Consider the following 22,721-nt stretch of genomic DNA (forward strand, 5'->3'; position numbering starts at 1 on the left):
GGATCTTGTAGTGGAATGTAAGAGAAGCATACCATTGAAGAATAACTTGGACATCGCAGCCTCTGTCGTCTTGTTTAAGAATTGATTCAGTGAATTGTGGATAGTTAACTGTTGTTGAGAACTGCAGATCCTTCCAAGATGCATGTGCGTAGAAATGCTGAGCCGTTAATTGAAGAACAGCTGAGTGTCATAGAAACCTCCCAAGCCGAGTCTGTGGGCGAAATTAGTGCTACCACTACGAAACAAGATCTTCTAGCTTGACTATCACCAGATCTCACTAAGGAACAACAGAAGAAGCTACTTGCCATTCTTCAAGAGTTCTCTGAATGCTTCAATCCACAGGTGAAGAGCAAATTAGATAAATCGACTGTGAAGCACCAGATTAGCACAGGAGACCATCAACCAATAAGCCAGAGAGCATACTGTGTGTCAGCAACAGAACGTCAAATAATTTGCGACAAGGTAGAGAAAATGATGAAGAATGACATCATTCAGCCTTCATAGAATCCTTGGTCATCACCAGTTGTCCTCATCTGGAAGAAGGACGGCAGTTGGCGCTTTTGTGTTGATTACAGGAAGCTTAATAAGATAACTAAAAAGGACGCTTACCCTCTTCCACGAATTGACGACACACTAGATTGTATGAAGGGGGCTAAGTTTTTCTCAACCATGGACATGTACACGGGATACTGGCAAATCAAAGTAGATGAAGCTGACCGTGAGAAAATTGCATTCATCACCCCTGAGGGTCTGTATTAGTTTAAGGTAACGCTGTTTGGTTTGTGTAACGTACCAACATCATTTGAATGGATGATGGATAATCTTCTACGTCACCTGAAGTGGACGATGTGTGTTTGTTATTTACATGACATTATAGAGTTCTCAGTCTGCACCTCATGGTCTTGCGGTAGCATTCTCGCTTCCCGTGTTCGATGCCCAGCGGGATCAGGAATTTTTCCTGCCCCAAGATAACTGGGTGTTATTGTGTTATCATCATCATTCATCCCCATTACGGTCGGAGGAAGGCAATGGCAAACCGCCTCCGCTAGGACCTTGCTAGTACGGCGGTGCGGGTCTCCCGCATCATCCCCTACGCTCCTTAGAGTATGGGACCTCATCATCATCATCGTCATCATAGTGTTCTCAGAGTCATTTGATGAATGCTCAGGAAGACTGAGGGCTGTACTTAAGTGTCTCCAACAAGGCGGACTGATACTTAATCCAAGAAAGTGTCTCTTTGGAGCAAAAGAAATCAAAATACTTGGACACCTTGTGTCAAACAAAGGTGTGTGGCCAGACCCAGGAAAGGTGAGATCTATAACGGAATTTCCTTTTCCTAAAATGATTAGAGATGTGAGAAGCTTCCTCGGATTATGTTCTTATTACTGTTGTTTCATCAAAAGCGGCTCTCTCATGGACACTCCTAACTGCGTGACTGAGCAGGGCAGATCTGCGTGCACGTCCGAATGCGCGCAGAACTGTGGCGCTCAGGTGTGTGGAGGGAAGTTTAGGGACACGCTCTTGCACGCGTGCAAGTCGGCATTCAGGAGTGCCCCACGCAGGCATCTGCATGTAAACTGTGAAACCCGTGCGCAAGTACGCGTGCAAGCGTGGCGCATGGAGTTTCGTCAGTTCTAAAATCTTGCGTGGCGCGTGCGCAGCGAATGCTCTATTTGCCACGATGTTTCATGCGAAAGAGGAACGAAGAAGTATTGTTCTTGCTGCTACAGCAGTAGGTATTGCAGCTATGAGCATGAGCAAAAATTAAAAAAAAAAAAATAAAAAAACGTGGTACTTGGGTTAAGGAATACAGGTACCGTCACAATCTTACTTCCTTGATTAAAGAACTATGAGGCAATTATCCAGATGACTTTCAAAACTATTTAAGAATGGACAGTGAAACATTTGATGCTTTGCTGGACAACGTCAAGGAGAAAATCAGCTGCAGGGACACTGATGAGAAGAAGCATTTCTGTAGGGGAACGTCTTACAGCTACTCTCCGATTTTTAGCAATGGGTTGCTCCCTCTAAGATTTAAAATTTGCCACAGGAATTTCTGTACCGTCATTGTCAAATATAATTCTGGAGACATGCAAAGCAATTTATGAATCACTTCGGCCAGAGGTCATGAAGGTAAACAATGAAAAATATTGACGATGCGTTAGTAATTATTATTTCAGAAATACCCGTAGCTCATTATTACATGGTACAAAACCCATAAAAAAATTGCTTAAATAATTAGAAAAAAATCACCACTGTTACTAATCTCTGGTCATATAATGATGACCATATTGATCATAATAAGTGTTAATGGAAACAGTGCCTTGATCTATAACAGAAGTTTGAGACCCTGCTGATGTAGAAGGAGGAGAAATAGGTGTAGAAGCTTGGGATGGTGCTGACAACAGCCTGACTTTACAGATGTCATTATCACACAAATCAGTGTGTGGGGTCAAAGTTTTCAGCAAACCTCATGTTAACACTACATTAATTAATGATTCAGTATATATTGCTTAGATTAGATTAGATTAGATTAGATTAATACTAGTTCCATGGATCATGACCCCCCATGAACCATGGACCTTGCCGTTGGTGGGGAGGCTTGCGTGCCTCAGCGATACAGATAGCCGTACCGTAGGTACAACCACAACGGAGGGGTATCTGTTGAGAGGCCAGACAAACGTGTGGTTCCTGAAGAGGGGCAGCAGCCTTTTCAGTAGTTGCAAGGGCAACAGTCTGGATGATTGACTGATCTGGCCTTGCAACAATAACCAAAACGGCCTTGCTGTGCTGGTACTGCGAACGGCTGAAAGCAAGGGGAAACTACGGTCGTAATTTTTCCCAAGGGCATGCAGCTTTACTGTATGATTAAATGATGATGGCGTCCTCTTGGGTAAAATATTCCGGAGGTAAAATAGTCCCCCATTCGGATCTCCGGGCGGGGACTACTCAAGAGGATGTCGTTATCAGGAGAAAGAAAACTGGCGTTCTACGGATTGGAGCGTGGAATGTCAGATCCCTTAATCGGGCAGGTAGGTTAGAAAATTTAAAAAGGGAAATGGATAGGTTAAAGTTAGATATAGTGGGAATTAGTGAAGTTCGGTGGCAGGAGGAACAAGACTTCTGGTCAGGTGACTACAGGGTTATAAATACAAAGTCAAATAGGGGTAATGCAGGAGTAGGTTTAATAATGAATAGGAAAATAGGAATGCGGGTAAGCTACTACAAACAGCATAGTGAACGCATTATTGTGGCCAAGATAGATACGAAGCCCACACCTACTACAGTAGTACAAGTTTATATGCCAACTAGCTCTGCAGATGACGAAGAAATTGAAGAAATGTATGATGAAATAAAAGAAATTATTCAGATTGTGAAGGGAGACGAAAAGTCATGGGTGACTGGAATTCGAGTGTAGGAAAAGGGAGAGAAGGAAACGTAGTAGGTCAATATGGATTGGGGCTAAGAAATGAAAGAGGAAGCCGCCTGATAGAATTTTGCACAGAGCACAACTTAATCATAGCTAACACTTGGTTTAAGAATCATGATAGAAGGTTGTATACATGGAAGAACCCTGGAGATACTAAAAGGTATCAGATAGATTATGTAATGGTAAGACAGAGATTTAGGAACCAGGTTTTAAATTGTAAGACATTTCCAGGGGCAGATGTGGACTCTGACCACAATCTATTGGTTATGACCTGTAGATTAAAACTGAAGAAACTGCAAAAAGGTGGGAATTTAAGGAGATGGGACCTGGATAAACTGAAAGAACCAGAGGTTGTACAGAGTTTCAGGGAGAGCATAAGGGAACAATTGACAGGAATGGAGGAAAGAAATACAGTAGAAGAAGAATGGGTAGCTTTGAGGGATGAAGTAGTGAAGGCAGCAGAGGATCAAGTAGGTAAAAAGAAGAGGGTTAGTAGAAATCCTTGGGTAACAGAAGAAATATTGAATTTAATTGATGAAAGGAGAAAATATAAAAATGCAGTAAATGAAGCAGGCAAAAAGGAATACAAACGTCTCAAAAATGAGATCGACAGGAAGTGCAAAATGGCTAAGCAGGGATGGCTAGAGGACAAATGTAAGGATGTAGAGGCTTATCTCACTAGGGGTAAGATAGATACTGCCTACAGGAAAATTAAAGAGACCTTTGGAGATAAGAGAACCACATGTATGAACATCAAGAGCTCAGATGGAAACCCAGTTCTAAGCAAAGAAGGGAAAGCAGAAAGGTGGAAGGAGTATATGGATGGTCTATACAAGGGCGATGCACTTGAGGACAATATTATGGAAATGGAAGAGGATGTAGATGAAGATGAAATGGGAGATACGATACTGCGTGAAGAGTTTGACAGAGCACTGAAGGACCTGAGTCGAAACAAGGCCCCCGGAGTAGACAACATTCCATTGGAACTACTGACGGCCTTGGGAGAGCCAGTCCTGACAAAACTCTACCATCTGGTGAGCAAGATGTATGAAACAGGCGAAATACCCTCAGACTTCAAGAAGAATATAATAATTCCAATCCCAAAGAAAGCAGGTGTTGACAGATGTGAAAATTACCGAACAATCAGTTTAATAAGCCACAGCTGCAAGGTACTAACACGAATTCTTTACAGACGAATGGAAAAACTAGTAGAAGCCGACCTCGGGGAAGATCAGTTTGGATTCCGTAGAAATACTGGAACACGTGAGGCAATACTGACCTTACGACTTATCTTAGAAGAAAGATTAAGGAAAGGCAAACCTACGTTTCTATCATTTGTAGACTTAGAGAAAGCTTTTGACAATGTTGACTGGAATACTCTCTTTCAAATTCTAAAGGTGGCAGGGGTAAAATACAGGGAGCGAAAGGCTATTTACAACTTGTACAGAAACCAGATGGCAGTTATAAGAGTTGAGGGACATGAAAGGGAAGCAGTGGTTGGGAAGGGAGTAAGACAGGGTTGTAGCCTCTCCCCGATGTTATTCAATCTCTATATTGAGCAAGCAGTAAAGGAAACAAAAGAAAAATTTGGAGTAGGTATTAAAATCCATGGAGAAGAAATAAAAACTTTGAGGTTCGCCGATGACATTGTAATTCTGTCAGAGACAGCAAAGGACTTGGAAGACCAGTTGAACGGAATGGATGGTGTCTTGAAGGGAGGATATAAGATGAACATCAACAAAAGCAAAACGAGGATAATGGAATGTAGTCGAGTTAAGTCGGGTGATGCTGAGGGTATTAGATTAGGAAATGAGACACTTAAAGTAGTAAAGGAGTTTTGCTATTTGGGGAGCAAAATAACTGATGATGGACGAAGTAGAGAGGATATAAAATGTAGACTGGCAATGGCAAGGAAAGCGTTTCTGAAGAAGAGAAATATGTTAACATCGAGTATAGATTTAAGTGTCAGGAAGTTATTTCTGAAAGTATTTGTATGGAGTGTAGCCATGTATGGAAGTGAAACATGGACGATAAATAGTTTGGACAAGAAGAGAATAGAAGCTTTTGAAATGTGGTGCTACAGAAGAATGCTGAAGATTAGATGGGTAGATCACATAACTAATGAGGAAGTATTGAATAGGATTGGGGAGAAGAGAAGTTTGTGGCACAACTTTACCAGAAGAAGGGATCGGTTGGTAGGACATGTTCTGAGGCATCAAGGGATCACCAATTTAGTATTGGAGGGCAGCGTGGAGGGTAAAAATCGTAGAGGGAGACCAAGAGATGAATACACTAAGCAGATTCAGAAGGATGTAGGTTGCAGTAGGTACTGGGAGATGAAAAAGCTTGCACAGGATAGAGTAGCATGGAGAGCTGCATCAAACCAGTCTCAGGACTGAAGACCACAACAACAACAACAACAATGGATCGTGAATACGATATTTCGTAATGATGTGGAACGAGTCGAATTTTCCAATACATGACATAATTAGTTTAATTTAACAACATACTTAAGTTAATATAACAACTTTATTTTTTTGTGTTTTTTTGTTTTTCTTTATTTTTTATTTTTATTTTTATTTTTTTAATATTTTTGTTTTGGTTTTTTTTCTTTTTTTTTCTTAATTTATATCTAAAAATTCCTCTATGGAGTAGAAGGAGTTGTCATTCAGAAATTCTTTTAATTTCTTCTTAAATACTTGTTGGTTATCTGTCAGACTTTTGATACTATTTGGTAAGTGACCAAAGACTTTAGTGCCAGTATGGGCTCCATCCGTTCTAATTTCTTCGCCACATTGATACCTGTAGCTTCATTTTCCTTCAGATCATCTCTTCTTATCTGTTGCAAAGCACTGGTGCAAGTTTGCATCATCTCAAATGTAGCCGATGCTTCTGGTTTTTTTTTTTTTTTTGGCATTTCCGGCAAAGACATACATGTAGGTTGTGTTTGTTCTTGTTCTCCCTGTAAGAGGAGAAATATTAAATTACTGTTTTTGGTTTTGCTTCAGTTTCCTACAACAAAAGAAAATTGGATAGACATAGCGAAAGGATTTGAAGAAAAGTGGCAATTTATAAACCGCGGAGGAGCAATAGATGGAAAACATATACACATTGCGCCACCACCTCACTCTGGAGTCCATTACTTCAACTACAAGAACTTCTACAGTGTTGTTTTACTCGCGTTGGTAAAAGGACATTACAAATTCATATTTGTTGATGTGGGGAAAAAATGGAAGAATGTCTGATGGAGGAATTCTTGAATACACAGAATTCTTTCATGCACTGCAGAACAAACGTGTAAATTTGCCAAGTAATGATGAAACTATAAAGAATTTAAATTTTTTCTTTTTGGGTGATGAAGCTTTTTCATTGAAAGAAAACTTCTTAAAACTTTATTCTCAAAGAGAATTAGATCACGACAAAAGAATTTTTAACTACAGATTATCACATGCTCGCAATGTTGTAGAAAATGTTTTTGGTGTAATAACATCACGATTTAGAATTCTCCATACACTAATCAACATGAAGAACGAAAAGATAAATTACGATATTTTGGCCGTATGTGCATTACACAATTTTTTATGTAGACAAAGTAATGGATGCATTACAGTTACAGCATTGGACACGGAACATTTGGTAGACTGTACATTACATGAGGGTGACTGGTGAAAGGGAGCAGTGGAATTACCTGGTTTAGAGTCTGCGGTGTCAAGAAATCCATCTATACGAGCAAAAGACAATCGAGAAGCACATAAGAAATATTTTGTATCAGAAGGTATTGTGCCCTGGCAGGAAGACATGTTATGTGCTGGAAGAGCATAACATGTTTCATTACATGGGAACTGTATAGTAAAAGATATAATATGTTGTTGTTGTTGTTGTGGTCTTCAGTCCTGAGACTGGTTTGATGCAGCTCTCCATGCTACTCTAAACTGTGCAAGCTTTTTCATCTCCCAGTACCTACTGCAACCTACATCCTTCTGAATCTGCTTAGTGTATTCATCTCTTGGTCTCCCTCTACGATTTTTACCATCCACGCTGCCCTCCAATACTAAATTGGTGATCCCTTGATGCCTCAGAACATGTCCTACCAACCGATCCCTTCTTCTGGTCAAGTTGTGCCACAAACTTCTCTTCTCCCCAATCCTATTCAATACTTCCTCATTAGTTATGTGATCTACCCATCTAATCTTCAGCATTCTTCTGTAGCACCACATTTCGAAAGCTTCTATTCTCTTCTTGTCCAAACTATTTATCGTCCATGTTTCACTTCCATACATGGCTACACTCCATACGAATACTTTCAGAAATGACTTCCTGACACTTAAATCAATACAGGATGTTAACAAATTTCTCTTCTTCAGAAACGCTTTCCTTGCCATTGCCAGCCTACATTTTATATCCTCTCTACTTCGACCATCATCAGTTATTTTGCTCCCCAAATAGCAAAACTCCTTTACTACTTTAAGTGCCTCATTTCCTAATCTAATTCCCTCAGCATCACCCGACTTAATTAGACTACATTCCATTATCCTCGTTTTGCTTTTGTTGATGATCATCTTATATCCTCCTTTCAAGACACTGCCCATTCCATTCAACTGCTCTTCCAAGTCCTTTGCTGTCTCTGACAGAATTACAATGTCATCAGCGAACCTCAAAGTTTTTATTTCTTCTCCATGGATTTTAATACCTACTCCGAATTTTTCTTTTGTTTCCTTTACTGCTTGCTCAATATACAGATTGAACAACATCGAGGAGAGGCTACAATCCTGTCTTACTCCCTTCCCAACCACTGCTTCCCTTTCATGTCCCTCGACTCTTATAACTGCCATCTGGTTTCTGTACAAATTTGTGAATAGACTTTCGCTCCCTGTATTTTACCCCTGCCACCTTTAGAATTTGAAAGAGAGTATTCCAGTCAACATTGTCAAAAGCTTTCTCTAAGTCTACAAATGCTAGAAACGTAGGTTTGCCTTTCCTTAATCTTTCTTCTAAGATAAGTCATAAGGTCAGTATTGCCTCACGTGTTCCAGTGTTTCTACGGAATCCAAACTGATCTTCCCCGAGGTCAGCTTCTACTAGTTTTTCCATTCGTCTGTAAAGAATTCGTGTTAGTATTTTGCAGCTGTGACTTATTAAGCTGATAGTTCGGTAATTTTCACATCTGTCAACACCTGCTTTCTTTGGGATTGGAATTATTATATTCTTCTTGAAGTCTGAGGGTATTTCGCCTGTTTCATACATCTTGCTCACCAGATGGTAGAGTTTTGTTAGGACTGGCTCTCCCACGGCCGTCAGTAGTTCCAATGGAATATTGTCTACTCCGGGGGCCTTGTTTCGACTCAGGTCTTTCAGTGCTCTGTCAAACTCTTCACACAGTATCATATCTCCCATTTCATCTTCATCTACATCCTCTTCCATTTCCATAATATTGTCCTCAAGTACATCGCCCTTGTATAGACCCTCTATATACTCCTTCCACTTTTCTGCTTTCCCTTCTTTGCTTAGAACTGGGTTTCCATCTGAGCTCTTGATATTCATACAAGTCGTTCTCTTATCTCCAAAGGTCTCTTTAATTTTCCTGTAGGCAGTATCTATCTTACCCCTAGTGAGATAGGCCTCTACATCCTTACATTTGTCCTCTAGCCATCCCTGCTTAGCCATTTTGCACTTCCTGTCGATCTCATTTTTGAGACGTTTGTATTCCTTTTTGCCTGTTTCACTTAGTGCATTTTTATATTTTCTCCTTTCATCAATTAAATTCAATATTTCTTCTGTTACCCAAGGATTTCTACTAACCCTCTTCTTTTTACCTACTTGATCCTCTGCTACCTTCACTACTTCATCCCTCAAAGCTACCCATTCTTCTTCTACTGTATTTCTTTCCTCCATTCCTGTCAGTTGTTCCCTTATGCTCTCCCTGAAACTCTGTACAACCTCTGGTTCTTTCAGTTTATCCAGGTCCCATCTCCTTAAATTCCCACCTTTTTGCAGTTTCTTCAGTTTTAATCTACAGGTCATAACCAATAGATTGTGGTCAGAGTCCACATCTGCCCCTGGAAATGTCTTACAATTTAAAACCTGGTTCCTAAATCTCTGTCTTACCATTACATAATCTATCTGATACCTTTTAGTATCTCCAGGGTTCTTCCATGTATACAACCTTCTATCATGATTCTTAAACCAAGTGTTAGCTATGATTAAGTTATGCTCTGTGCAAAATTCTATCAGGCGGCTTCCTCTTTCATTTCTTAGCCCCAATCCATATTGACCTACTACGTTTCCTTCTCTCCCTTTTCCTACACTCGAATTCCAGTCACCCATGACTTTTCGTCTCCCTTCACAATCTGAATAATTTCTTTTATTTCATCATACATTTCTTCAATTTCTTCGTCATCTGCAGAGCTAGTTGGCATATAAACTTGTACTACTGTAGTAGGTGTGGGCTTCGTATCTATCTTGGCCACAATAATGCGTTCACTATGCTGTTTGTAGTAGCTTACCCGCATTCCTATTTTCCTATTCATTATTAAACCTACTCCTGCATTACCCCTATTTGACTTTGTGTTTATAACCCTGTAGTCACCTGACCAGAAGTCTTGTTCCTCCTGCCACCGAACTTCACTAATTCCCACTATATCTAACTTTAACCTATCCATTTCCCTTTTTAAATTTTCTAACCTACCTGCCCGATTAAGGGATCTGACATTCCACGCTCCAATCCGTAGAACGCCAGTTTTCTTTCTCCTGATAACGACATCCTCTTGAGTAGTCCCCGCCCGGAGATCCGAATGGGGGACTATTTTACCTCCGGAATATTTTACCCAAGAGGACGCCATCATCATGTAATCATACAGTAAAGCTGCATGCCCTCAGGAAAAATTACGGCTGTAGTTTCCCCTTGCTTTCAGCCGTTCGCAGTACCAGCACAGCAAGGCCGTTTTGGTTATTGTTACAAGGCCAGATCAGTCAATCATCCAGACTGTTGCCCCTGCAACTACTGAAAAGGCTGCTGCCCCTCTTCAGGAACCACATGTTTGTCTGGCCTCTCAACAGATATCCCTCCGTTGTGGTTGCACCTACGGTACTTCAATACATTCTCTCTTCCCGTTACCCACCAGGCCTCAACCTCTGCTAATTTCAAGTTGCCGCCCCTGGTACATCACCTGTCATTCAACAACATCTTTGCCTCCGTACTTCCACCTCGGCGGACATCTCTGCCCAACCTCTTTGCATTTACATATGTCTGCTGTGTCAGTATATGTGCGGATGGATGTGTGTGTGTGTGTGTGTGTGTGTGTGTGTGTGTGTGTGTGTGTGTGTGTGTGTGTGTGTGTGCGCGCGCGCGCGCGCGAGTGTATACCTGTCCTTTTTTCCCCCTAAGGGAAGTCTTTCTGCTCCTGGGATTGGAATGACTCCTTACCCTCTCCCTTAAAACCCACATCCTTTCGTCTTTTCCTCTCCTTCCCTCTTTCCTGATGAAGCAACCTTGGGTTGCGGGAGCTTGAAATTTGTGTGTGTGTGTGTTTGTGTGTTTTTTATTGTGTCTATCTACCAGTGTTTTCTCGTTTTATACTTAGAATAAGTTAGATGCTATACAAATGAGATGATTTTCAATGAGTTGTATTATGGATTATGATGAAATGACTGTGACTATTGCAGATAGCTTCCTAAAGATTCACAATTAAAAAATAACTCATATTTATCATGTAGTAGTATACGAGTATAAGCATTTATTTGTGTGTTAAGTCAAGACATTTTAGTGTTGTACAATACCATTAATTTTTTGTAGTATAATTCTGCAGGTAACACAGAAGTGATTTGTCGTTGCATTACGGCAGGCCTCTTCCCAAATGCTGTCTATCTTCACTACTCTGGTGTTTATAAGACTGTACGAGGGGACCAAGTCTTAAACATACATCCAACATCTGTTATATATACACTGGAGCAGCCTCAATGGTTAGTACTGGAACACAGATATTACTCCTTTTCAATAGTAACTGTATTGAGACAGTAGTAATGTTACTGACCTTAATGCCTCATATGGTGCAGTTCTGTTGATGAGTAAATAGATACAATATTAGTAATAATTCAAAATATGCAAGATGACATTGTCAGTATTGAAATTACAGTCAGTGCAATTGCCAATTGTACTTTTATTTTCACAAAACACACGTGTGATTGTAGGAGTTACCACCCCCCCCCCCCCCCCCTTCTGAATCATCTGAAGCATGAAGTTTTTAATCATTACAAAATTCTTATACACCTCTTCATTTCATGTTTGGACAATTGTACCACTACATGGCTGATCACAGTAAGACAATACTATGTCTTTAACAATTTTAGAACCTTTCCCTCCTTCTCCCTTCCATCTTCGCCCTCCTGCATAAATTTCTTTGGACACACATGCTTGTGATGATCAGTTTGCAATTACCATGCTCTATTACTTTTACAAAATAATGCCATCAATGTACATAAACTTCACAGAATCAATACATAAGTGACAGTTAACAATAATTATCCCATCACTGTTCCAGCAATCTGACATCTTGACTGTCTCAGTGATAAATAGTACCTTCACAGTGATTCTTGGAGTAAGTGTTGATGAAAACTCACTGAAAACTGATTGAGAGTATTGCTTCTCCCTTTGGGTAAGCGATGACATGAGATAACCCTATCCTAAAGGGTATTACCTCTGTTGCAATATAAACACCATTATCTGCAAACATTATGTTTGCATACCACATCTACGTAAAATGTAGCAACAGCTGTAAATTCATAACTGAATGCAACGTGTTTGTCAGAAGCTGTAGTTTTATCTTCCATTTTATAATATTATTAGATTTAAGAAGATCCATCACACTATCTCATGTAAACATCATCATTGAGTATGTATAAAGAAGAAAATAGTCTAAAATGATGCTACAAGCAACTAGAGATAAAAAGAATATGTATCCTCTAACCAGTACATAAATTATGAACTGTTATTACTGTTTTTTAACATTCCATTCAGTAGCTAAAATGAAGGATATAGGGAAACTGCTTGAACATTAAGGAGAATATGGTTACTGTAATCTATATAAACTATCTATATAAACTATATAAAGAAACTAACCACTCATTTCAATATGCTTGCAGTTAAAAATGAAATGTAAGGACTTAGTTGCACTTGTGATATAAATTGGGATGCAAGCAGTGTTCACAGACTGTAAAATAGTACACATATAACTGCAGATGTCTCCATTCTAACTCAAAATCCATCTCTCTGCATACATCACTCTCTCATTGTCTCATGAAGTATTAACTTGTAAATCTGTAATAATAAGTCATACTTGCAGTCAGGTGTAATCAAAATTAAATGATTGTCATTGTCTATTCATTAGCCAGACAATGTACACATTTGCTATGTGATTTAAAGAACACCAAGATTTAGGCAACTCCAAATCCACCTTAACTAACCATCTAAAGTCTCACAAGCATTCGATACCTGACATATGAAAATCTTAGCATTCTCCACTGCAACCAGAGATTGCAACTTGCTAGAAGAAATTGAGAACCTGTATAATCTGAACCACAACCCAGAGTCCACATTAAGTGAACAAACTACAGTCAAACACGTTTCTTTTAAATAATTATTAGTTCCTCAAATGCTAATGCCACATATTCAGGTTTAATTTTTCAAGTGTCCATGGTTGTGTTCCACCATTATTATAATCATTCTGCCTGTGAATAGCATTATATATTTATCATTAAATAGTTTTAAGCCAGTCATAATGTACGTGCCTCAGTTGGGGACCAATGTTTAACCAGTTCCTTTTACTACATATGATTACTTTTTTTACATGATGCCTTTTTACATTATGGTACACACACATTTTTAACTGTTATTCTGGTACACCACTTGGAGGCATTACAGATAAACACTCCCCTTACATAAATCTATTAGTTTTGACACTGTATGTGGTTTGCTTAGTTATACACATCACACCATCAGGCCTATTCTGTATATAATAGTCCACAAATTCTAACGTTTTTGATGAGAAGAATGTGTGAAGTTGGATTGCAACCATCCCACTTCTTTTACATGTGTTGACTTACATGGTATGCACAGCTGATCTTCTTCTCTTGATAGCCGGCTGCCTCAGTCTCTAAAAACTACTTCTTGTGTGTTGCCTCACATTAGACACTATTAAGATACATTTACAACAGAGTTGGTTTAACAACCACAGAAATCATAAATATGTCTTGCCTCTAGCAAGTCTGTGTTAAGAGTTACTTAAAAGTCTTTCTCAACTCAACTGTTCTTTTGTCACTAACTATAGTCACAATTACAAAACATCAAAGAATAACACAAAAGTGCCTTGATTCTTCTGTGTGCTTTCACTAGGACTTCCACAGATCGACCGACAAGTACTTGTCGGTGTCGTTCGATCGCCGTCTATACAGTCTCCTCATGACAATCTTCAGACCTGCACACACAGACAGGTGACGCGCGGTAGATAGGATTCCTTTTTCCCACTCACATCTAAAATATCGTGTGTTGGAGACGGCATAGGGCTGAATGGTTCTAGAATTTATGCAGACATTCTCAAATCAGTACAAAATGTGGTACTTCTAATGCCTACAGTGTTTATACCATTTCCACCACCTATCATTCATGGTTTGTATACAAAGTAGTCAGAAACAGTCTGAAAAGTCTGTAATTGTGTTTCCGGGTAGGTTATGCTGAGAAATAATTGTTAAGAAAAAATTGCATATTTTGCAGCACTTATGAGTTAGCATTGAAGTTATCCAATCAGGCCATTGTGTGCACAAATTCAAGCAGCCCTCCAGAGGTGGTGTCACCAAATGTGTTCTTTGTTTGGTTTTCTAAAGGTGAACAAGATGTGATACAAAAATTGGACGTGGGGTAATAAGGATCAAACCCGAGCCAAAGGCTGAGCAGTCTGGTGCGCTATCATCTAAGCTATCAGAACAACTGACATTAATTGTATCTGGTGGGCCACGTGAATCTGCTTGCACAATGACGTGATTCGTTAACTTCAGTGCGAATTAAGTCGGAAATGGCTTAATGTATTGAACTTTTCTCTTAACAATTATTTCTCAGTACAACCTTCCCTGCATCAACCTTACGCGCTTTTCACAATGTTTCTGACTTTTGTAGTATTCATCTCGAATGTATTTCTCACATTTGTTCCCTCATACTCAATCTTTCTTTGTATATGGTGCCACTTCTTTATGTATGACACATATAGCTGACATTATACACCCCCCCCTTCCCCCCACTCTCTTTTTCTCATTATTATTTTAATCTTGTGTCCCATATTATTACACTCAGGCTTATTATGATTTTTACATTTTATCTGTAAAGTTTTATTTACTGTGTATCTGGTGTAGGTATAGGAGCCTCCTCTTCTTTTGATTTAGATTAATGTATTTATTTTAACTCCAACACATTGTAAATGGACAGACAAGGCAGCCCTTTGTTTGCATAATTTCTCAGTACTGTCTGCGATTCGTAGTGGTTAATATGTTCCGTGTATGCATTTTCATGCCCTCCTAGGTCCTCAGAAGGTTGAACTATGCAGTTCCTTGTTGGCCTTGGTGTGCTGTGCTAGCTGCTTGTAGTGTAACTGGTGTTTATATTTTCTCTTTACATGGCACTTTGCCTTCTGGTCCCTGGCTGTTGAATGCATTGTGGTTTTCAGTCCCTTACACATGGGAGGACATGAGCTTGTCTTTCCATACTGACGGCCCACCCGCCATGCATGTATGACTGTTTTCACTGAAATATGGAAGTTTTCTACTGATTATCTCATTGTTCATTACTTCTTTCATGGACTTCCTCTCTTGTCTATATACTTTTTAGCACCTGAGGATGGAGCTCTAATGCTCTGAAACTGATTGTGCAGTTAAGCAGATAAATTTTTATTACAACTGAAGCAGATTCTTACTTTATGAATATGTAGATGTGCCAATGAGAGATGATGGCAGGTGTATCAGGGGTCAGTTTCATTTTGTGTGATCATCCCCTCTCAAGAATAATTCCACCGACTACCTTCATGGTGTTGTGTTATCAGTGTGTACATGTGTCAATGTGTACCAGAACTGAGCAGTCCAGGCAATCGCTCTCCAGGTTTTCATTGTCTGGCTGTGGTTTTATGTGCCTGTGCTAATCTCTGTGCATTACGACGTGTAGTGAACACTGCTACATAAGTGACTTCTGCAACCTTTGCTACATAAGTGACATCTGCAACCTTGGTTGTTACACTCATCAAATGCTGAAGTGACAAGTATGTTGTTGCACTGTGACTCAACTAATCGTTGTTAACAAATTCCAGTTGGGCCACAGTACTGCTGCAGTCCCCCAGATGTTGTAAACTTTTTCAGATTCTTTGTGTGACTCCTCTTTATAAGATGAAGGATTCAAGCAGATTGACGTTTGATTCAGAAATACTGTCAGTGATTTCAAAACCATAATCATAATTTCAGAACCAGATTCTTCAAGCAGCCTCACAGTTTCTTTACCTGTCAAACTGTCCCCTGTTTTACTTTTGCAGCCGAGACAACTATGGAAGCACCGTACAACAACGAATGTGAAGGAACTTATTATACCTGTAAATGATTTTCAAGTCATGTAGCACACTTTGGAAGCTGGAACATCATTTAGCAGCTCTCCAGAGTATTAAAAGAGTGAACTACTAACTTCAAGCTGTCAGTGCTCAGAAATAATGTGTCATGAAGTAACTATCAGGAAAGCCACACTCAGAAAGTCTTCAAGTGCCAACTGTTAGGGAAATCACAACACACCTGTAGTTTTTAAGTGCAGCGACCAATATGTGTTAAACTCCCCAATAATTGAAATCACCTCCTTCCCCTTTATCAGAAAATTGTTGTCCATGACAGTTGAATCTGGTAGTGACAATTTTCCATAACAGAGGCACTCACAATACAATCTTGACATGAGGATAAACTCCAGTGAATGCAAGACTGTGGAGGTAGAGTGTCTCTTAAATCTGGTACCCACAATCAGCCCCTGATCAACCACACCCATATTGCCCATTCTGCATTCAAGTGTCAACAGAATGGTCACCTGTAATTCACTATTGTCCATTTCACACATTTGAAATCAACTGATGTTGAGGGAAATTCTGATTTATGAACAGTTCCTTATTATTATCAATGTAATATGGCAACAGGTAGATTTAGAGACTTCCTTTGATACTGTTGGCTGTAATACACACTTTGAGATTACGAAGATAGCAAGAATGAAATGGAGGGAGAAAAAGGCAATCTATAACTTACACAGAAACTAAACAGTAGTTATGAGTCGAAGGACATGAAACTGAGGCTATAATTGAGAAGAGGGGGGAAGTTGTAGCCTATCTCTGATGTTACACCATCTGTACAATGAGCAAGCAATAGATCAAAGGAAATGAATCAAATTTGGAAAAAGTAAATTTATGCTACAACTTAAGTGAAAGAAAGAATTGGTTATAGCACATATCCTGAGGCTTCAAGGAATCATCAGTTTGGTAGTAGAGGGAAGAGAGAGAGAGAGAAAGAGAGAGAGAGAGAGAGAGAGAGAGAGGTGTGTGTGTGTGTTTAGATGTTGGTTATAGTAGTTATGCAGAGATGTAGAGGCTTGCATGGACCAGATTATTTTTGAGTGGTACATGAAACTATTCTGTGACTGCAGATCACAACAACTACTTTCATTCCCCAGTATGTCCTGAGTCCTCAGACTCACAACATGGCTTCTGTTTGTATGGATATACATTTTACTTATGATATGTTATTCATAATTACACTATGCTTAATTTTAAGACTCATGTCTGGTTTTATATTCAGGACTGAACACTGATTATAGTCTTGGCATCAAACTTGGTGATATGAATACATATATTTTAATGTAACTTGAGCTGCTACTTAATAAAATTGATGACAACATTTGCAGATTGTGTTGTTATTAACATTTGCAGATTGCCATATGTCCAACAAACAAGCTCGACAAAATAATAATTTAAACATCATATAAGTCAGATTTGTTATTGTAGTCTCCTCTCTTAAGTTATTTTAGTGGGCTGTGTAACATCTAACCATTTCTTTGGTCAGTTGTTGTACTGCATGATTTGTGGTGTTACAGTAAAATGCTAATAAAGATATGTTTAATTTACTGGCTAGTGTTTTCTAAGTTCATCAGGTCATATTTTCTTGTAATTATTGGTTATTGTAGTATTTCACATCATCCTATTCTACAGGGTGATTCAAAAAGAATACCACAACTTTAGGAATTTAAAACTCTGCAACGACAAAAGGCAGAGCTAAGCACTATCTGTCGGCGAATTAAGGGAGCTATAAAGTTTCATTTAGTTGTACATTTGTTCGCTTGAGGCGCTGTTGACTAGGCGTCAGCGTCAGTTGATGCTACGATGGAGACCGCTCAACAGAAAGCTTTTTGTGTTATTGAGTACGGCAGAAGTGAATCGATGACAGTTGTTCAGCGTGCATTTCGAATGAAGTATGGTGTTAAACCTCCTGATAGGTGGTGTATTAAACATTGGTATAAACAGTTTACAGAGAATGGGTGTTTGTGCAATGGGAAAAGTTCTGGACGGCCTCCAAGAAGCCCTGATCTTACCCCCTGCGATTTTTTCTTATGGGGGTATGTTAAGGATATGGTGTTTCGGCCACCTCTCCCAGCCACCATTGATGATTTGAAACGAGAAATAACAGCAGCTATCCAAACTGTTACGCCTGCTATGCTACAGAGAGTGTGGAACGAGTTGGAGTATCGGGTTGATATTGCTCGAGTGTCTGGAGGGGGCCATATTGAACATCTCTGAACTTGTTTTTGAGTGAAAAAAAACCTTTTTAAATACCCTTTGTAATTATGTATAACAGAAGGTTATATTATGTTTCTTTCATTAAATACACATTTTTAAAGTTGTGGTATTCTTTTTGAATCACCCTGTATAACTTCTTTCTTTCTTTTTTCTTTCACTGTTGTTGTTGCTGCTATTTCTCGTACTACTACTACTACTACTACTACTACTACTACTACAGCTTTTGTTGTTGGTACTAGATTCATTCCCAATGACATTAGAATAACTTGTGGTATAAAAAATTTGTCATTCCATAGAGCTGCTATCGGAGCAAGGACAGATATGACTTTTAATTTAAATGTGAATTTATTTCATTAATGAAAAAATTCTATTAAATATTCATTTCATGTTTTGTTATTGAGCAACATTTTCTTTGTGTACTTTTTCACATATCTTATATTTTCTTATCTTTTATTCCAGGTTATTATATTGTGAAATTCTTTACACAAATGAAGCATACATGAGAGACCTGACTGTTATTGATCCTTCATGGCTCGAAGAACTAGCTCCTCACTTCTACCAGAAAACAGTTGATAAAGATTACTAATCATTTTAATGGCTGTCTGACTAAGTACTTAATTTTGTATGACTTCAAAGGCTCTGTGTTTGCAGTACATGTGATTAGATCTTGTAATGAAAGGTCTGTCTTTTTTTGCATTAGTGGCTGGTATGAAATGAAATTTTATGTTACATTAAAGCTGTCACTTTGACCATACTTGAACTGGGGAGTCCACCTAGTCTGCAGAAATTAGAGGAGAAGTTCTTGGAACCATGTAAAAATAAGAGATTAATAAAATCAGAATGACTTTTGCAATGTGTGCCTCAAGCTCCTGTGGACAGTTCACGTAGCTATCAATGAAAAGCAGAAACCTGGATTTGCTTGTGGTCTGACATACAATGTAACCTATTACTAAGGAAGGAGTCTTGTGTAAAAACAAGTTCTCATTGTTCACGTCATTAAAATGCTGTAATGTGTGTGTTGGAGCAATAGACATATCAGATTCAATTATGTAAATTGCATTTAAATTCGTATGTGTGAGGTATCTGAGTGATTTACAGCAATAATATTTCAGACAAAAATTATAAATGTAAGAAAATTCCAAGGACAAGAAGACTGAAATTAAAACAATGGGTATTTTATTATGATTTGAACTGTAAATTTATTGTAACTACACATATTGCTACAACTTCAAAAATTACAGGTTTGTTTGAAATGCTGTGTCTGATGCAGGAGATAAAGACATCCTAAGAGGGTGCTTTGAAAAGTTCTCGGAACAGAGTAGAAGAAAAGTACTTACATCACTGAAACTTTTTTTGTTTTTCAATGTAGTTGCCTTGTAGATTAATGCACTTGGTACAATGGCATTCCAGTGCCTTGATCCCATCTCGAAAATGAGTTTCCTCCAGGCCTGCAAAATAGTTATCAATTCCTGCTAACAATTCTTTGTTTGAAGTGACTCTTCATCCACCAAGAAAAATTTTCAGTTTTAGGAAGAGATGGAAGTCTGACAGAGCCATATAATGCGAATAAGGTGGGTGTGGCAACAATTCATGCCTTAGTTCATGTAATTTTGCCAGGGTGAAGACACGTGTGTGGGCGTGCATTTTCTTGATGGAAGATGACTCTCTTCCGTGCTAAACGTGGCTTTTCTTCGCATATATTTTGTTGCAATTTGACCAGGAGGTTAGCATAGTATTCTCCAGTAATTGTTTGCCCAGTGGGAAGATAATCTACAAACAGAATCTCCTTCGCATCCCAGAACATTGATACCATGACCTTTCCTACCAAAGGCATTGTCTTTGCTTTCTTTGGTGGTGGAGAATCTGCATGTTTCCACTGCTCTGAGTGTTGTTTTGTCTTGGGTATAGTAGTGCACTCAAGTTTCATCTGTGGTCACAAACTGGCACAAAAAACCTTATTCGTTTTTCCTAAAACGGGCCAAACATTGTTCTGATACATACATTCTCATGCGTTTTTGATCCAGCTCAAGAGTTGTGACACCTATCTTGCAGATAATTTTTTCATTTCTAATTCTTCAGTTAAAATGTGATATACATTTCAGATGGCATCTGGCAAGCATGAGCAATTTCAGGCACTTTTAATTGGTGATCCTCCATGATGTTTTTGTGCACTTTTGCAATGATTTCCGGAGTAGTGACATTTCTTGGCCAACCACTGTGCAGATCATCATCTAAGCTCTCCTGACCAAATTTAAATTTATTTTTCCACTTGGCAACAGTTGAATATGACGGAGCAGAGTCCGCAGTGTATTATGGAAATCGCCACGAATGTCCTTTGCTTTCATACCTTTCCTTGCGAAGAACTTAACCATTGCTTGAATCTCAATTTTTTCCATCTTCGCAAATCAGTATGCGGGAACAACAACAAAGCCACGTCACCACCACAGCTCTCTTCCAAGAGGCAACAATCCAATGAATATCACATGAACAACTCGTTGCGCTAGCACTGACCTCTCATGGTGATTCCGAGAACTTTTCAAACTACCCTTGTACCTTACAAGCTCAAAATGAAAAGAGAAACAAATAAAGTATGGAATTCTTTAATGGTGAATTCTTGACATTCACTTATAGCTATACCTCATGCAATATTCTTTCATGTTTTCCTAGATAAAAAAAAAAGACTGTAAAGTTGTGGTGAACCTGAGTGATGGGTCGAGCACCACAATTCTTTATGAGGGAAAGTTCCACTATAGGTGATATCTCTTGCCTTCCTATGACCTAGCCAGTTATGAGTAAACTTACTGCAGAGCATGGTGTTACCAGTTGTGTACATTTATTCCTCCAAGTGGCTTCATTGTCCAGCAAATAAATTTCTGTGACACCCTACTTATGCTCTCAGCTGCTAGATGTCATAGGTATGAATTCCTCTGATTACCATAGAAGGACAAAGCACATGCTCTGCCAGTGGTATGAACCTCACTACTTTCAAGATGTTTTACTTTGTTTTCGCTAGTTAATAATATGTTTTGTGTGCTTTCTTGGTGGCGAGGACACAAGAAGAAATAGCGTTCCCAGTTATATCTGCAACAGTTTACTGCACAAGGTTAATAACAACACAATGTAAGGTGCTCTTTCCAATCTGGTCTTGACCTGGCATGGAGATGTGGCTAGCACATGGCAGGCACCAGGTGATGCGTGGGAGGGTGCCACAGATTCCCGGTGATTGACACTGGCGTGAGAGATGTGCAACTGGCGCCCAGTGAGACTGGCAGCATCAGTAGCCCTTGGCCTTAGTACAGCCTGTAAAGGCAGGCTGACTGATATGCATGTAGTCAGTGACACCATGGATGGTGCGCGCAGGTAGGAGGCGTTTTCAGAAAGTAAGTTTACCAGATTTTTATATTTTTTTTTTAGAAAAAAATTTATTTCAAAAAGATTACAGAATATTGTTGATACACTTGTTGCCTATTTTTCCACATAATCACCATGTGGTTTGTAATCTTACCCTCCCACACATCACTATTAAAGTTCTCATTCTTTGCACAAATTTTGAAAACTTCGAGAGGAGTAAGATTACATAAGAAGAACCTTTTTCACTTATCTTGATTATCTCGTTGTTGTTGTTGTTGTTGGTGGTGGTGGTGGTGGCTCAGAATCTTGTTGTGTCTAGGAGTACATTCTTGTTGCTGAAAATTCTGATTTGACCTTACAGGTTCTTGTTGCACTAAATAAATGATGAAGATTTGCCTGTTGCTATAAATACCTTTTATTTTATCCCATTCTTCTATACCACACTGTCTTCACAATCTCAATTTTTGTCACACCACAAATTATATTATTAGAGGCAAGATTATCAAAATACGTGCGTTTCCATCAGATGCATGCCCGCAACTCATTACATTCTGCGGTGTTCAAATTATTCCAAAGAGTTTACAAAGCAAAAGAGTTTACAAACTTTCTCGACAAGAGAAGAATCTTTACCAAATTATATCATTATTTTATATATAAATCCTGAAAAAAATATGATAATTAGTGTTAGATTGTGCAATTAATAATATGAATTTAAAGTATGCCAGAAATTTCATAATTTCAATTATTTTTAAAAGAAGAGTAATTTTAACTGTTAGTACATATTGATTGTAACACATTAATTTCTTTTTCATACTTCAAAAATGACCAGTATATTTGAAACAGCAATAAAAACTAAACGAGCAGCGATAGAAATACACCGTTTGTTGCAATATGCTTGGGACAACAGTACATTTTCAGGCGGACAAACTTTCGAAATTACAGTAGTTACAATTTTCAACAACAGATGGCGTTGCAAGTGATGTGAAAGATATAGAAGACAACGCAGTCTGTGGGTGCGCCATTCTGTACATCGTCTTTCTGCTGTAAGCGTGTGCTGTTCACAACGTGCAAGTGTGCTGTAGACAACATGGTTT

At 38.8% G+C, this 22,721-nt stretch overlaps 1 protein-coding gene across 1 annotated transcript in view; it reads left to right on the forward strand.

The window, feature by feature from the left end:
• The window catches only part of LOC126485085 (probable ATP-dependent RNA helicase DHX35), a 217,747-nt gene extending 198,618 nt beyond the window's left edge, over positions 1-19,129 (forward strand). Inside the window, exons 13-14 of the mRNA XM_050108692.1 lie at positions 11,236-11,389; positions 18,736-19,129. Coding sequence (XP_049964649.1) covers positions 11,236-11,389; positions 18,736-18,862 — 281 coding nt within the window. The 3' untranslated portion in view covers positions 18,863-19,129. The remainder of the gene's footprint in view (positions 1-11,235; positions 11,390-18,735) is intronic.
• Positions 19,130-22,721: the final 3,592 nt, after the last annotated feature.

Source organism: Schistocerca serialis, chromosome 6 (assembly GCF_023864345.2).
Source record: "Schistocerca serialis cubense isolate TAMUIC-IGC-003099 chromosome 6, iqSchSeri2.2, whole genome shotgun sequence".
Lineage (NCBI taxonomy): Eukaryota > Metazoa > Arthropoda > Insecta > Orthoptera > Acrididae > Schistocerca > Schistocerca serialis.